Below are 18,594 nucleotides of genomic sequence, written 5' to 3'. Positions count from 1 at the left end.
GACGCAGATAATTATACTATGGCATTTAAAATGAAATAAAAAAAAAAAAAAACCACATTTAATATCGTGCAATTTTTCGTCACCCGTTCTCGATCTGGTGCCGCGAGGTATTACGGTAGAATCATTAAAGCGTTTAAAAAAAACACTTCTCGACGAAAAAACGTTTTCGGCCGACGGGCGTGTCGCGACTCGCTCGGCGCATTATCATCTCCGTCATCATAAGTGCCATAAACCACGATAATTATTTATCTACGAAAATAAGGATCATTATCACCCCAGTTTTAGATTATCACCGTCGTCGGCCGAAAGACCGAGCGTATTCGTCCGATCTGCGATATTGGGTACACGCGTTTAACATTATTTTACCGCGTACGTGGTACCACTGCGCGTAATGAGATCAGATCACGTCCGGCTGAAGCGGCAGCGTCGAATGATGATGATAATAATAATAATAATAATAATAACGATAATAACGTTACATGTGGCCGGCGTCCACGCGCGTTGCGCAGCGGTTTCTCGACGCACCGGTCATAATGCGCGCTTATTGCAACATGCCAATGTTCGATTAAATTTCGTCTCGAATTCTCGACGGTCGGCGCCGCCGCACGCGGACTATCCAACCGGCAACAAGCCTTGATCGTCTACACGCGAAACCGGTGTGTGTGTTTGTGTGTTTTGCGTCGTATGTGACAACACACACGTCGTTACACGAGCCACCTGCAGTAATCGTATCGCAGACGATCGGTGCGCGACGTCGGAATACAACGCCACAAAACGCGTGTCCGCGTTCAAACTACCAACGCTGCAACACGGACGGACTGAGCGCGTGTCGTACGCGATGGAGTGTTGTCAGTTCTCTTCCGGTTCGTCCAGGCAGATCGCCGCGTGCATTGTCGGTTCGTCGATTCAACTTAATAATTATTATTAATAATATTAATCGTGTTGCGACTCGTGACATAATATCATGGCCCGGACTTAAACGCCAAATTGCATTTTTTTTTTTTCATTTTTTTTCTCCAGAACAACTACGCGTTCCGAGTACATAATCCGTTTCGTGTACCAGTTGCTTCGAAGGCGACACTTTTGCTAGGTGTTTTCCCCACACTACGTTATTACCGTACGAACTTGTACACTAGATTCGGAAATTCGAAATTCTATTATAATATGAACCAAATGTGTTTTTCGCGAAAATCGCGTCGATAAATTTTTAATATATTTCATCTGTACCAAATGTCAATTTTTCTATTTATAAAATATGTGATAACGTCCTTATCTATCTACAGAGATTATCTAATTCGATGTCTTGGCGTCTTGCCGGTTCTCACTAAAATAACGACTAATTTACTAATTGTAGTTAAATTGCGATCGCGTTTGTTTATTATAAGCGCAAAAGTTCGATATTTTTATTTTTTGCATTGCTTTTTGTTTGATTAGGATAAAAAATGTGTTAAAAATGCATAAATTAAACCATCATTGCTTACCCCTCTTTTTGCCTGTCAAAATATACGAGTCCTGTTTAAGAGAATTATTGCGTTTAAAATAAATCTTAGCGGGCAATTTTGGTTATTTTTTTAAAGCATTTAAATCCGGGCCCTAATTAGTTATGATATTGTATAGGTATCCCGCAGCGGAATTTAACTTTTTTTTTGTAATTTACGTATTTTTATGTAGACCACAAACCCTTTAGAATATATTTTCAGGCAACTGATTTAAGTATACAAAGAAATTACCATGATATTAGTATTTTAATACGTAAATGTATACTTCGAGTCATTTAACGATTTCGTTGTTGTCCTAACCACCCCATCGGAAAACTGAAAATCGGACCGATTTTTCCTCATTTCACAATTTGTTATTAAATTATTTAATATGACACCATCAACTTCAAATCGTTGCCCGTGCGTACACGTGCTACAAATAATATTATGATACTTTACTTATACATACACGTATATACATAATAAGCATAATTTGTTGTTATTATTATTATATTTTTAATAATATTTTATTTAGGTAGGTATAAGGTAATCTAAAATATTTAATCTACATACATTTTTCTGGTTTATATATAATATATATACTATATTTTATATGTTATGATTATGAATAATAATTTAAACAGTGAAATAATAATCAATGATAATGTACGCAACTCGTATTATCACAATAAACATTCTACCATCTATTTTGCAACTTTTAAATCGGGTGCATACTAAGGTTATGGCGTATAAAAAACGTATTCACAATTATTCAACTGTTATAACAATTATTTATACTACAATCTACAGATATAGATATAATTTTACCGTTGGAGTAAAATTTAGAACTTATATTATAGAGTCTCAAATAATCTCTTTTATTTATCCTCCATCTCCGAATTTTAAAAAAAAATTTAAAGATTATACAAAGATAATTTTTTTTTTCAAAATATTAATGAGGTATTAAGCTTATTTTAAGTTTATTCGAACTATTTATATAACAAGTTAATTTTAGATTTTTACTAATGTAACTTAATACATATTAGTTGTGTTATTATACAGAATCAATAGATTTGAATTTGAATTTTATTGGTATTTCGATAAATTTATAAATCAAAATTAATAGGCTCCTAGTTTAATTATATTTTTATTTTATTTACACAACCGTATTTTAGTATCCAAGTTTTATTCGCCATAAGATTAAGTAATTACTATTTAAAATATGATGTTTTATCAAAGTAACGACCAGATTATCTCAATAAGATAAAATACATTTTTTCACATTATCTGCATTCTATACAACCCTATATTTTATAAAATATTTTGTACACACACACACACACATATATATGTAAATAATAGTTTATTATTTATAACGCAACATTATTTTATTAAATATCTAATTCAGTTTATCGTTACTTATTTCTTATGAACATATTTATTTTCACCAATTTATTATAATATTGAGTATTGACAGTTATATTCACATAATCTAAGTTAATCTTACAATTGAACAAATTAATACAATACCACATATGTGTATTATCTATTATACCTAACACCTAAAAAATTAGATATGCTAAATAAAATGAAATATACTGTTTCAGTAGTGCAACCATTATTTTTCTATGAATTTTCATATTTATTTATTATATTATAATATGTTATATTTGACGTGTCAAACGTGACGAAATGTCCTTTTAAATTGTCTCATAATTTTTTTATCATTATACAATTTCATTATTAGTTGATAACATATATCCTTGTTATATTCTAGATTAAATAAAGTATATCTAATAAACTATTTTTATGGCCTAAAAGAGGGGATATTCGACCATTTCGATCCATCAACGACCGAATACATGATTATACACCGTTTGGGAAAGTGTTTATTCGCTTTATTCACCAAAAATATTATTTGGGTGAATAATATTTTTTTGGTAGAAATAATTACATTCACCAAAAATTGTTTTCAGCTAATGATAAGATTAAAAGAGTATTGATATCGTTTTGCTTGTGCAAGTATTACGTTATTTATGCTTTAGATGGTTTTCAATTAATAGCGTACCTATATATATATTCTCTGAGAACGAGTATATACAATTTTAGGGTGAAAACTATGAGACATATCTATATTATTAACTATATAATTTCTTTCTATACACTAAATTAGCATGCAACAACATTGCTAGTAATAATACAAAACGCATTTAAAATGTTTAACAATAGATGTTCATTAGTATAAATATAAAGTGAGTAAAGTGAGATCCATTTATCAAAATTCATAAATCTGATAAGCTGACAGTTAGATGTGGCAAACTTTGGAATATAAGAACGATACGAGTAATGAAAACAGACACTTTCAGCAACTAGGAGAAAAAAATCTACATTACCCTGTTGGATTTAACTCAGCAAAAAAGTAGTTTGCTCGTGAATTCAACGATCGACCTATATGTAATGTGTGTGCGTGAAGTTAAACAAACTTGGCAAATATTTCCAAAACTTATCCCATGCGATTTAATCAACTAAATTTCACTTAACTGGTGATTTCAGTTACCAATCGATTAAATAGTTATATATACAGTAAAATTTCGTTAAATAGAAATGCATGTTAAACAATAGTATAAAATTATCAGAACTGGATCAAACATTAAATAAAAGGTTAATTATAACTATAAAAATATCAAATTTAGTATCATCAATGCAATTTGTGCATAGTGCACTTGTAATAATGAAATAATAAATTCTTACATTTTTAAAAACCAGTCAAAACAATTATTGTTTAATAAATTCATCGTATTTCATCATTTACGAAGTATAAAGTATATATGCTTTTATTTAAATATTAATTATTTCATAAATATTTTCATATGACTATATGACAAGATTAATTTGTGTTTATATCCCGATTTATTTTCAATGTATGTATGTACTACTGCAGATAGTTTAAACTGGTAAATGGTATGTTATATGCAACATTATAGTTAGTGTTTTCGTATCTATGTTATGTAAGCATGTTTTAAAAAACAATGAGTTGGAATAATTTGGTGTTCGGACAGTGTCTTCACTAAGATATTGAAACACAAATAAAATTATTGCTTTAGACGCATTTCTCCAAGTTAGGTCAACCTGGATATTGTACAATATTTTATGAATAATACGAAATCTCTCATTAAATCTCATTTAACATAATTTATCAATAAGCAAGTCATAATCATAACTTAACTACCCACTATTTTTCGATATCTCATTTGTATTGGGTGTCTTGTGTTAAAAGTAAAATATATTCTTCATTTTCAAGTTTAAAATTTCTAAAATTAAATTTACACAATAATAAAAGTTGTCACTGAATTAAAAAAAAAAAAATATTTATTGAATATTTTACATTTTACTTGTACTAAACAAGAACATTAAATGGATAATTGGGGAATCTTTTCAATATTTATCACTACATAATAGAATAATTGTAATTATTTTTCTTCAATTAATTATTATTTTTAATTTATTGTATTATTTGTCTTACAGACAATTTAATCACTTGATAAATAAACACTTCGTATATTACTATTTATTGTTGAATAAAACGAAATTATTTTTGGTTTTAAAGGTTATCGTCAAATAAATCAGAAATGTGCTTATATTTTTTTTTTTTTTTTTGTCGGTCTCGTGACATTTTGATTTAACGAGATTTAACTGTACATAATATTACATCAATATCCGTGTATTTGATCAGATGAAACGATTTATTAAATATTAGATGATGAATCACCATTGATACATTTTCACCCTCATTTTCCATTTTATAATAAATTTATTCAAATTATAATTTTTAGAATATTTAAGTGTACTTATAGGGCCATGTTGTAAAACACTAATTTTGTATACCATTTAAGAAGTGTCCTTAGGCGGTAATTCTTTTTTCAATTGATCATCAGCCTCGGTCTTTAGTAGACTGTTAAGCAAAACATTTTTTTGAAAATCTTGATAATCGATTTGTCTAAATCAATATTTGAATAAGTAGTTTTAAGTTATTGAGAAACAGAAATAAGTTCAATAACAAAGAGAATAATATTTTTTGAAAAATATGTAGTAATGCTGTTTTTCTTAAGGTCCTCCACATGCATAGGTATTGACTAAGCTTCTGTTTCTAAGCGTTGACATTTTGTGACCTTTAGCAGAGTATAAGGAACGCGCAGCCTATGTATTATTAAGACGTCTATGGTTACAGTAACATTAACGCTTTGGCCAGTCACCCACTTCCCCCCTCTCACCCGAGTGTTTGCCATTTATTTATTTTTTTTTGCATTTCCATAGCGTCGTTGCCTGTTTTCATGACAGGCATCGTGCTCGGATGGCCGTCACCAGTCATAGAATATATGTCAGCTGGGCAGGCACCCGTGTCACTGACGTCGGTGCAGATATCGTGGATGGTCGCGTGCATCGACATCGGCAACTTCGCCATGGCTTTGCCTGCGGGATGGCTGATGGACCAGATTGGGCGCAAGAACACGGTAATTGCATCCGCACCGCTCATGTTTGCTGGATGGATGTTCATATTGCTGGGCCGACATGTGAGTATAAAATAATAATATTATAATTTCGAACGCGTGTTTACACGTCGTCGCCAACATCACCGTCACAATAATCAATTATATTTAATACATACAATCTTACATTAATTTACCCCGTCGTTAAGTATATTATCTTGTAGTATTTCGGTCGTACTATAATTTTCGCTGTTATATTATGTGGGACACTATAAGTTTTTTTAGTGGAAGAGAGAAAGAGAGAGAGAAAAACTCTATATTGTAATTGCTTTTAGTTAGGTAAACTCATGTACGCACGGATGGTTGAATGTGGAAAAGTTAGGTCACCCGAAGGCAACCCGGTGACCCGTGTGAATCGATCTCCAATATATACGCATAAATCTCTAGAAACTTCCTATACATATGTTCGAATGTAATGTATTTCCAGAATGTAGAATGCAACACTCAGCTATCATCACTAGGTACGTTTAGAATTAAAAATAATTGTTAAGTTGTTTTTTTTTTTTTTACTTTAAATTATTGGCAGTGAAACCACACACTAATTTGCTAGAGGTATTTACTTCTAAATACTGTATACAGAGTGTTTAATAAGTTTGGATACAGTCTACTAGACTAATTGGGACTGATAAACGATAATATGATATACCTAGTTAATGAGAACAATGAGGTTATTAAACATTTTACATTAAAAATGTACATCAGTGTTATCTGTTATTGTTCCGTGTAGATTTTAAAATATACATACAGTAATTAAGTTTCCAAACTTATTGAACACCGTATATATTTTAACATACCTATAATAATAGAATATTAAATATATATGTATATATATAAATTATCATTATCATTTAAACTTTACAAAACTGATTGCAACATCAACTACACATGATTTTATTTTGTTGATATGTTACGACGAACTTGGTTTATAGATATGGAAGAATTTATAATAATTATTTATTTCAAATTATAACACTAGTCAATTAACTATTTTTAAATCTATTAAGAATGTTATAATATTACCGTTATTAGATAGATATAAATATATAATATGATTAATGATAAAATAATCAATACATATTATACAATTATAAAAACATTGAACATTAACTGAAACAATGTTTTGAAAAAATAAAATACTTATATGAATCTAAATTATTATAAATTATTAATGACCTTAAAAATGTATTTACTAATTAGCTTCAAATATGAGTACCTATGTATATATATGTATATAGTTTTATTCTCGGGAACATCCGTTTTAAAAATCACGCTTGAGATGTCAAAATTTATCTTTAAGCATTGTTTTAGTTTTGGACTGATTACATTTTTGTAGGCGATATAAAATATTTTTCGATGGCATAAAGAAAAAAATTATTCATATTTTGTAAAAAAAAAAAAAAAAGAAATTAAAACATGAACAATGAATAATAAAAACATTGTAATGACGTTATCGTGAAACAAATGCCGTGTGTACAGTGTAAAAAAAAACACAGTAGAGATGTAATATCGTAATAATCACAATAATAATTATGTTTTTAAATTACTGACATTTCCAGCACAATAAACTAAACCAGAGGTTCCCTAACTTTTTATGGCGTGGCCTATTTTGGAAATTATTTAAATTTTGGTGACCCACAATAATATTGAATCAATGACCTTTTTTTATTATTTTTTATTATTTGAGAAAAAATAACCATATGTTTAAAAATGTATTATTTACAAATATAACGCAACCCTCGACTCACTAAAAATATGATCACGACCCATTTTTTAGTCGTGATCCATAGTTTAGAAACCTCTGATCTAAACAGATCATCACTCGTAGCCAGAAAAATATTTTGATGGTAATGGTGGAAGGGGGGGAGGTTAAATTTTCAATTCTCTCCGACATAAATACCAACTTTTTGATTTTAATAATTCGATTAAACATAAGTTAAAATATGAAATGTGTTATTATTTAGTTTATTGAAACTTGTACCGTTCATCATTAAAAATAAATAAATATACTTATGTTTTAAATAATAAACTAACATTTCGGGAGGGGGGGGATGACCCGTTAATCCCACCTGACTAAAACTTTCGCTGTTTCTGTCATTTACAGTAGTAATCTGTAAAGGTTTAAAAAAAAGACAATCTCAATTATTATATACAAACGCGTCGGGAACGAAAATCAACGTCACTGTAGCGTTTTATTTAATAATACTGTAATGCAGAGATATTATTATATACGAAATAAAATATGATTCAACACGGTGCGATAATGTTTACAACGTTCGTTTGGAAATTCGCAAAAAAAAAAAATCGGACCGAGTGTATTATTAAGCGTGCGCGCTTTAATACATACACGACGCGGTAAACAGGGCCGGGTCGTTTGAAAACAGCGTTGTTTCGGGAAATAAAATAATTTCCATGTTTGCGGTACAGTGAAAATATTATAATGTGTTATTCTCGCCATACACGCACCAACACGCACACATACACATTACACATATATTATATTATACCGACCCAAACATTATAATAATAACAAAGTTACATGCTCGGTAATTTATTATTACAGGGGGGGCTGAGAGATTGTATTCAAACAATGAATATTAACGTCATATTATACGGAAACCGTTGTTTCCAAAATACGTCGTCGTCGTTGTCGTCGTTGCCGTTACCGTCTTTTTCTGATCCTTCGTGACTGCTTAAATGATGGATAATATAATAAAAATAATAATTAAAAAAAAAAAAAAAACGCGTCCAGGTTCTTCATATATTGGATTATTGGTGAGAATCGGCACTCGAGATTCGAATTGAATGTCATAAAACTATTGCAGTGTATTTAAATTATTCATTAATTTCATTGTTCATAAAAATGAGACCAACAAAATCATGTACAAAGAGATATTTATTACATGTGATTATATAAATATGTATTTGCACGTTGTTTATAGTTGAAGCGATATCTCAGTAGACAATCGTCTTTAACATAATGTGTGTTATCAAGTATAAAAAATACTTATTTCAGAATTTTTCCCTTTGCAAATATTTAGCATGTTACACGATTGAATCTAAAATTATCGTTTTTCATTTTTTTTTTCAAAAACCATTTTTATAACTCACCCCAACCCATAAAAGATTGTAATTCAAAACCTTTTCTTATATTAATATTTAGTACGTAATTAACATGAGTCTGGCATGACCATTTTCCAAATTTGTATGTCATTCGCCACCCACAAATATCAATAAATAATCACACATATTACACAAAAATAGACTCTTGAAACGGTCAGACAAATACGTAAATTAATAAATTATTAATAATAATGTTTATCTAAAACACATTTTAAAATTTAAATTACAAGTATATAAAATAAACCACACCAAATCAATCAGCTGTAAATTCTTTAGTAATTTATGTTTGTAAACTTTCCAGTCATCACTGGTTTGATAAAAAAACTGTAGGTATGGTTAAAGTTTTTAAGAATTAAATCTATAATTATAAAATTATAAATTTATCATATTCTGCGTTCCAGGCATGGTGCCTATTTGTGGCCAGGCTTCTCCAAGGGGCTGCCGTCGGCATCGCATGGGTAGTGGCTCCGGCGTACGTTGGCGAGATGGCCAACATCGTGATACGTGGCAAGCTCAGCTTGTTGGTTCAGCTCAGCTACGCATTGGGCCTGTTGTTTTCGTACTTTGCAGGTTGGCTGCTTGGCGATTACGTCACTCTGGCTATCACGTCTGCCAGTGTGTCGATCATCTCCGGCGTACTATTCCTGTTTCTGCCCGAGTCACCGTATTATTTGATGCTGGACGGCCGGCCGGACGACGCGGCCATATGCCTCTGGTCCCTACGGAGTTACACGGATGACGATTTACAAACCGAATTGTTGACCGTCAAAGATTCCATTTTAAACAACAGGTATATATAATATGTGCTGTGGACGCGGGTATAAGTGATGTTGCTTGTAGAAAATTTAGATTTAAAAGTGTTCATTCACTCTAAAAGAAACATTTTTAAAAAATTATTTATTGAATTTCTATTATCAAATTTTTTTATCGGGTTAATATAACAATTATCACACCTAGGGAAATGGAATAAAACACTCCACACGAGTAAACGGTATTTGTCAAGTTATATCTAGGTTTTTATTATCACGATAACTGTTATAGCGTACTATTGTCTATTAGTAACAATCGTCCGTAAACTGCATTAATATATATTACATATATATGCAAATCGCACGTGCCTACCTACTGTGTCGCTGGGTCCCTTAACAACTTTAGTGCTGCTGTCTTGTTTTCGAAGAGGTGTTTCTTTTTCGCCAATAGAAGCATCTGTATAGAACCTACATCAAATTCAGTGAACCCCGATGGGTATTACGTATATAGGTAGAGTACGTACACAAGAGTAGCGCGTATTCAACGTCACGGAATGCATCAGCATTAGGGATTTTATATTCCGCACGGACTTAAATGGCTTTACGCAGTTCATGCATCGCCCTTCGAATGTTCTTAAATATATATAATATATATACCATAAACTTCTCAAGTAAAATATTATACTTTATTTGATAACCCGTTTATATGTATTAGTGTCAAGTACCATATTCAAGTATTCAATACATTTTGGTGGTTATCTCCTACGTACCATACCCGGTTTGCATCAACACTGCTTATTATCATAATTAATATTATTAGTATATTTTTAATGCATGCTATGTCATATTATTATACTTTTATAAAAATAATTGTAGGTACCTAACCATACGTTAAAAACACATTTTCTGTTATTATTCGAGGTTGTTTTTCTTTATATTTTTTTACAACGCAGCTTTTATTATGTACTTATACCGTGACGTGTTTGTGAACTTTTTTTTAAAATTAATTTACCAGTATTCAGTTGAGATTGGCTCAACTATCTCCTAGGAGAATTGTGTTTATCGTTTCACTTTGTTTCGTTTCGTTTTTTTTTTCTTGAACTCGTCAAACGGTACACCAACAAAAAGGAAAGCTGGTGTAAATATTTATAGCAATTTCGAAAGATTTGCGGAAAAAACAACGAAAAATAAAATTGGTTTTCCCTCACCTGCACGTGCCACCATGAATCGTTTGGGAATTGTTCTATATATATATTTAATAATATGTACCAACAATCTGCGCGCACACGATATAATACACTTAAAGTATCGTCACCCTAAAATTATACAACGATATGATAATAATGTACAAATCGTGCGAGGCTTACTTGCAACGCATCTATTTGTCTGTATTCATATTATATCTATGTTGTATTGCGATAAATTATTTAAACACGCAATCTGCAACGCTAGTGCTACTGTAGTGAAATAAGGAGAAAATGCTAGAGATGAGACGGCTAATCTCCGCCCTAAATAAAAATCCGATTAAAAATCGACACCAATATAAAAATATCATATATTAATGCACATTACGCGTTTTAACTGTTTATAGTTGTTGCTTATTAGACTTGAAAAATTTAGTTGGGTTTACACTCAAAAACAATTATCTTCCGATCGAATAGGTATAACATTATCGATTTCACTAGAGTTTTTTTGTTAAATTACTTTAATTTTAATGTAACGTCACACTGTTGCTCGACTCTTTTCGTTATTTTTTACCGTTTAAATTACCTAAGGTTCGAATGGTCCGCAGTGGTGATTCTTGTGTAGAGTATAAGTAAACCCGCCTCGTTATTTATATCTATATATTTTAATATATCTCCTTGTAAATATTATTATGATAAAGCGCATGATAATAATATGTTTTTTAATACTATTCTGACAGGCAAAAATGGAACGTCGATGACCTGTTGAACAGAGACCATCGGCCGCTGGTGATCGTCTTGGTGTTGGCCGTGCTGCAAATGGCCTGCGGGGCTGGCGTGTTGGAAGCGTACGCGGCGTCCATCATATCGAACGTCCAAATATCGGCAAACGCGTCCGCCGTCTACCTGGGCATAGTCATACTGGTGGCCGCTGTGCCGTTCGCACTGGTTGTGGACCGGTCCGGTCGGCGACCGCTGATGATCCTCTCGTGCTTCGGGACGGCTGCCTGTCACGCGACCGTGGCAATCGTCCTCTGGTGTCAGGACGTGGTCGGCCACCGCTGGCTACTGTTGTTTTGGTCGATAGCCGGTGCCCAGTTCTTCATCAACATCGGCATTATGCCTCTGCTGTCCGTCATCCAGTGCGAGTACTTCCCGTCCGACACCCGGGCCCTTGCCGACACGGCTGTCGTGATGGCCGTCACCATCACGTCCACCGTCATGATTACGACTTACCAGCCGGTGGCTGACGCTCTGGGCGTGTCCACCAACTTCGTCATCTACTCAATCGCTTCCCTGGCCGGCGGCCTGTTCTGTTGTCTGTTCATGCCCGAGACCAAGCGCAAGTCGTTCGCTGAAATACAAACAGACTTCCGCAAGGCCGAAGAACGGCTCACCGACAACGAAGTCCAGAAACTTCGCGACTATCAGGAGATCTGAGTCGCGCGCCCGTCTCGTATTACGACCACTGCACAGCGTGTTAAAACGCATTCAAACGTGTCAAATCTCTTAATGGGGGGATACACCCGTTCAATAAACTATAAACAACCTAACCTAACCTACGCGTCATTCGTTGCGACTGAATCGTAAATTTCAACGCGATGACATCTGCTAGACGCCTCCGTTAGGTCTTGTGGAATTTTATACGGACATATTTATTAAGTTATTATTTTTAATTATTTTTATTAAGACGCGACGCCGATATGTATATATTTATCACTAGGACTGGGATTTTGATGCCATGATATTTTTTTTCTGGTACTTCGAAACGTTGTTCGTAAATATAAAATGTGTTTTGGTTGATACCGATTATTTTATTGTAATTTTTTTTTTTTTTGCTTTTTTCATTTTTTGATTAAATTAACCTTAATAATGCACTTATAGGGCATACAATAAAGTCATATTTGCATTTTTTTATGGGCATTTTTGAGGTTTTTTAGATTATTAAAATCCCAGCCTTATCACCATAATTTTTGAAGTTTTAAAGTTAGATGATAAATGACAATGGTATTTTCAATTTCATGGTAAGTATTTTTATTGGTACATTTAATATGTATCTTATCCTGATCTAACTATATCGCGTATTAGTATAGTTAATGAGTTTACTGTTAGTCTAAATTTTAAATATGATTATAATCTCAATACTATTCATTAAAATTAGTATTTTAAGCTTTAAATATTTAACAATAAGCGGCTGTCAATATTTTCAAAAAAATATTCTCGTTTAAAATTACAAAAGATTAAATCCTTAAATTCAAAAATTATAACAATTTAGTATTGAAAAAGTTTTTTATAGGAATTAATACTAAATAGACGTGTACTTTGTTTATGTTACAAAATATATAAACTGCATGTTAATAATCTATATTTTATTTATACTTAAGTGAATATTATTGATAAGATTATTTTAATATATCGTAATTTGTAATTCAAGAATATTGTAAACTATGCAAAATAGTATTAGGTAATTGTATTAAATAACATTAAAAAAAAAAAATTATTATCGTGGAAAAAATTTAATTATTTTTGTACATAAAGTACAAAGAGAATAAAATATGAGTATTACGAGTAATATTGCTCTCATAAATTATTATTACGATATTATATTCATTATCCATCTAAATAACATTGTTAAATAAAAAGTATTTTTGTACTTAAAAATCCAATCTAGAGGTGCCTAGATTCCAAACATTTAACAGCCTAATGAATAACTCAAAATTCGATTATATATTAAAGTACTATAAAATAAAATCAAAAAATTAAAACAATAAAATGTATATATGTCTGTCATATACTATATTAAAAACAAATTATTATTTATGATAAGCAATATTTAATAAAATTATTTTAAGTCAAAAACAAGAGTGTAATGCTGTAAATTCCGTCGTGAACATCAATAATAAATTTATTTAAGTCACAAACATAATTGTGTGTGAAAGTAATAGAGTTCTTTCTTTTGTACAAATACAATAATAATTCTATTTTTTATTTTAACGTAGTTTTATGTTTCTAGTATGTAAATTTATATTTTTTCTTACATTAATGTAACTAGGTAATACGTTTTTTTATATACAGATTTATATATTCACCTGTCATAAACATAGACGTGCGTACAAAAGCAGCATATGCTACCCCTGAATTTTTTTTTTCGGTTACAGCGGCTATTATAATATTTAATTCTGGGCCTAGGTAAGTTTTATCTCTATAAAGTTATATTTACACAAATTATGTACATCATTGTAAAAAACAATTATTGATTATAAAATTATAACTTAAAAAATAAAAATCCAATAATATTTTTATCAGGGACTGTATTTTTAATTATAATTATTATTACAGAATATAAAAATTATTATCATAATATTAATATTATCGTCAAAAATCCGAAAAAATTGGGTTTCTTTAAATTTCATCTTATTTAATTAAACCTAATTAAATCAATTTAATTTAATTTTTGAACCCTAAAATAAAAAAGTGAAATTATTAGCTTTAAATCATGGTAAATCTGGAAAACCTTTATACTGCTGCCCCCGAAATCGGAGTCTGCGTCCGGCTATGATCATAAATCATGTATACTGTGTAAGCTATAATAATTTCATGAAAATTCAATTACGTAAAACAAAACTTTTGTTTTTATTTTTAACAACATATTTATACACATTTTTTCCGACACGGCACCGCAAGGCGAATATTAAATATGATGAATTTTCCTTAATATTGAAAGTAATTTTATAATAAAACGAATACGTCATTTTCTATATCTTTGTTAAACTTTAAATTCATGGAAAATGAAATTTACAACGTTTTACATAGATATATTAGGTACACATAATGCTTACTGTATATAATATAAACAAACGTAAGAACTTTATTTATGAATACACATAAGTTATTATTTTAGTCCCAATTTACAAATCACAAGATAACGTTGCGAAATCCATCTTCGAAACACTTCGTCGGTATTTACTATGCAACGGTGACGGTCTATCTACATTTTCTTATAAACATTTAACACAAAATTCAATACCGCGAAACATAATAAAAATAAATACTAAACTGCGAATAATATTCATTACTGTGAAAATTTATCATACGTACCTAACCCTAGAGTGGTGTAATAATAAAGTTCGCATTACGTGATTCGATTCATCTCAGATTTCCATTCATCTAATGAATATATCCTTCGATTGCTTAGAACTTATCGTCCTATAATAAATATGCCTAATACCATTTAAGACATTAACAAAGAAAAATTATAAAACTAACGGTGTAATATAATAATATATGAGTAATAATTTGTCATTATTTTGGAATCCAATTACGGTTATAAATAAAATAAATCATTTTTTTTTTTTTTTGTTCTGCTTGAGAAAACAAATTAATTGCTTTTCAACAAAAACTTAGTAGTTATCATAGTATATATTTAGGATGAAAATTATTATAAATTATTATTATTATTATTATTACTAAACATAATTAAAATGTTTTGGCAAGGTTACCCCGCTCAGCAGTTGATAAAAGTTATTATAAATATTTTGTACATTTCAAATAAGATATTTTAATAAGAAAATGTTAATTTTATTATACCTACGTTATGACTATAAACATTTTTTATTTCATTGCTATCTTTTAATATAATTCCATTATTTCCGGTACAATTTTCACTCAAACATTTATTGAAGATTAAGATTCGGCAACACTACATTTTCTTGCTGGACAAATGAAATGCAGAAAATCACTTGTCATTCGTATTTAACAATACTGGATCGATATAGGTATATTGAACTGAAAATCGTAATACACATTTAACATAAAATAAGGTGAGTTAATGAAAAATATAATAAAAATATTTTTGGATATATTAATTATAAACATCATTGTTGTATTTCATCGTCTAATAGATTTTATATAAACAAAATTTAAAAAAAAATTAATAAAAAACACTGAATCACACAAATGACGTATCCGGATACTATGTTTATGCGTATTTGTCATTATATATTATTATTGTTATGTAAATTAGTATACCTATAATATATTGAAATTTTAATCATTATTCTAAAGTAAATACAAATTACAATTTAATATGTATACACCATTTTAGTTGAAGACATTTCATTATAATCGAGTTATTTAATTGTTTATAAAACAAATTCTTTTTTATCGGAAAACAATTTTATTACCTACCTACCGATATAGAATATAATGGGAAGGAGTACCTACTATATATAATAGTATAATATTATTGCTTTGTTGTTCTTATAATACTATTATTGGCGTTTTTTTCATCGACTGAATCATTTAAAAATTGTTTATAAAATTATAAATCTGTACTCAGAATAAACTAGATAGGTATTATTTTATGATTTATAAATTAATAAAATAATATTCAATGTATAGTATGATTGCATCATATTATGATAATAATATGTGTAATACTATAATTATGTGTATTAACTATAAACACAATATTTTATTCAATATTTATAAAGTATTCATGAAATAGATCACCGAGAAAAATCTGAATTTATGGGTAAAATAGTATAATAGTCATCTTTAAATTTAATACGAATGAACAGTAAATAAAATAATATTTTTTTAAAAGATAATTAGAATTTTGATTTAAACTAAATAATCATGAAATCAATCGAGAGTATATCGCATGTTTAAAATGCATAGAAAACCATATACCTAACTTATAAATGTAAATAACATATATTAATATTTGAAATATGAAAATATTATTAAAAATGTTCAACGGTCAACGACTAAAGGTTATTTAAAATTAACATATATTTAATACAGTTATAAATTGAATGTTTATTATTCTAAAAATTACTAAACAAATAAGGAAATAAAAATATATAGGTAATGAATAATGATGAATAAAAGAAAATACACATTTTCAATACTTATAACAGTATCAGTATAATAATTATAACTCAACTATTTATTACATTTCATATAATGAAAGAACTTTATGATATATACCGATTAATCATGTTCCACCAATGGGAACTTGCCCATAAGATTTAATTAAAATTATAGTGCCACTATATCTATTTAGTCTAGACTATAGAGTGGTCAGATTAAATTTTACGAAATCCGGAACACCAAAATTATAAATTATTATTTATAATTTTTTCCTTTACCTTTTCAGTATGATAAATCTGTTACCTGCACAATATAGATTAAGAGTTTATACAATAGACGTTACCCGTTAATTGGGGTATTAGGTATAAAAAAATATTAAAATTATTCAATTAAATAAAATTATTAATTTATTTAATATTGTCAAATCTAATATACACAAGTAAATTTTTTGTCGTTTAAACATTGACGAATCAATTCCGATGTACAAGGCATATTAGAACGAGAGCTTTGACTGAGAATTACTGTATGATACAGAAAAACAGCTTCGCGGGTGACTAACAAAAAATCATTTTAAGTAGAAACCGAACCAGAAAAATTGTTGGAAATCTTACCAGATTGAACTAATGATCATGTAGTCAACTTATGTTTTTGCGTTTTGAAGTGATCATTTAAGTCCGATCGTCCACCTTGACTTAATAAAAATGTTTTATGGCAAGTTATATACTGTACTTTGAAATCGTCAATAAGCTTAAGTTTTTTAATAAACGGGAAATAATTTTGCCATTTCTCATTAAAACGACAGTCTTTTTAGCATAGTCACTATGTAAAAAAATGAACTGAATAAAATCACGACACTATAAAATATAAATACTTAAAAACCTGTGGTAGATTTCACAGTCGCATACAACCAGTGTTGACGGCATATAAATGCATACTGAGACTACTGGAGCATAAACTAATAAACTATACATATTAATATATTATCCTTCGTAATCACAATTCTCGAAATTCATAAATCATAACATGGTGTTTCCCGATTGTTAATGTAATCAGAAGTTTAAAGCAGTAAGTTGCCTAAGTTTAAAAAAGCGTTTATTACTGTCATTGTCATACATTCTGACGTTTGTTGTCAAATATTGTTTTAATAAATATAAATTAATATTTACGATTAGGTTTTATTCAATAATAAAACCGATAACTGAGTAAGTAAAAGAACTATAAAAAAAAATTTTAAATTCCAGGACATTACTATGTAAAAGTCCAAAACCAGTACAAATTGGTGTCCCGAGAAATTTTGTCCGGGACGCTAAGACATGTATTCCTAAACCAGCTACGTCCTAGAAAATCTGGGACGAACGGCCACCCTAAACTAGCTTAGCTACCTGTTAATAACTAAAATACTATAAAATATATAATTCTATGTATATGAGTATTATATAATATTCGCATATTTGTAGATAGTATTAAAAATTATTTTTTATAGAATTCATTTATTTATTTATTTATTTATTAAAAATCAACTTTATTTTGTACATATTATTATCATATTGAAATGATTTATTACTTCTATATTAATAAAATAAATAAATGAATGTGCGTTTGATGATGTTCGATTAGATTATTCTGAAAATAGTTGTTGAGA

The 18,594-nt window shown here is 29.6% G+C and overlaps 1 protein-coding gene across 1 annotated transcript; it reads left to right on the top strand.

Moving 5' to 3' along the window:
- The first annotated feature begins 480 nt into the window (after positions 1 to 480).
- On the top strand, positions 481 to 12,994 carry LOC112603698 (sugar transporter ERD6-like 2). Its single transcript, XM_025352391.1, has 4 exons — positions 481 to 896; positions 5,793 to 6,049; positions 9,547 to 9,935; positions 11,819 to 12,994. The coding sequence occupies exons 1-4, from the start codon at positions 839 to 841 to the stop codon at positions 12,516 to 12,518; spliced, it is 1,404 nt and encodes a 467-aa protein (XP_025208176.1). The 5' UTR covers positions 481 to 838; the 3' UTR covers positions 12,519 to 12,994.
- The last annotated feature ends 5,600 nt before the right edge of the window (positions 12,995 to 18,594 follow it).

Source organism: Melanaphis sacchari, unplaced genomic scaffold (genome assembly GCF_002803265.2).
Source record: "Melanaphis sacchari strain LSU unplaced genomic scaffold, SCAv2.0 Contig10_pilon_pilon, whole genome shotgun sequence".
NCBI classification, from domain to species: Eukaryota; Metazoa; Arthropoda; class Insecta; order Hemiptera; family Aphididae; genus Melanaphis; species Melanaphis sacchari.
The sequence above is the reverse complement of the archived record's forward strand: the minus strand, read 5'-3'. Positions and strand labels throughout refer to the sequence as shown.

Bases quoted from the DNA above. Each gene is read 5' to 3' on its own strand.
- LOC112603698 (XM_025352391.1), top strand. From the start codon at position 839: ATGGAGTGTTGTCAGTTCTCTTCCGGTTCGTCCAGGCAGATCGCCGCG. The intron at 6,050-9,546 runs GTGAGTATAAAA...TCTGCGTTCCAG, and splicing joins TCATATTGCTGGGCCGACAT to GCATGGTGCCTATTTGTGGC. The intron at 9,936-11,818 runs GTATATATAATA...CTATTCTGACAG, and splicing joins GATTCCATTTTAAACAACAG to GCAAAAATGGAACGTCGATG.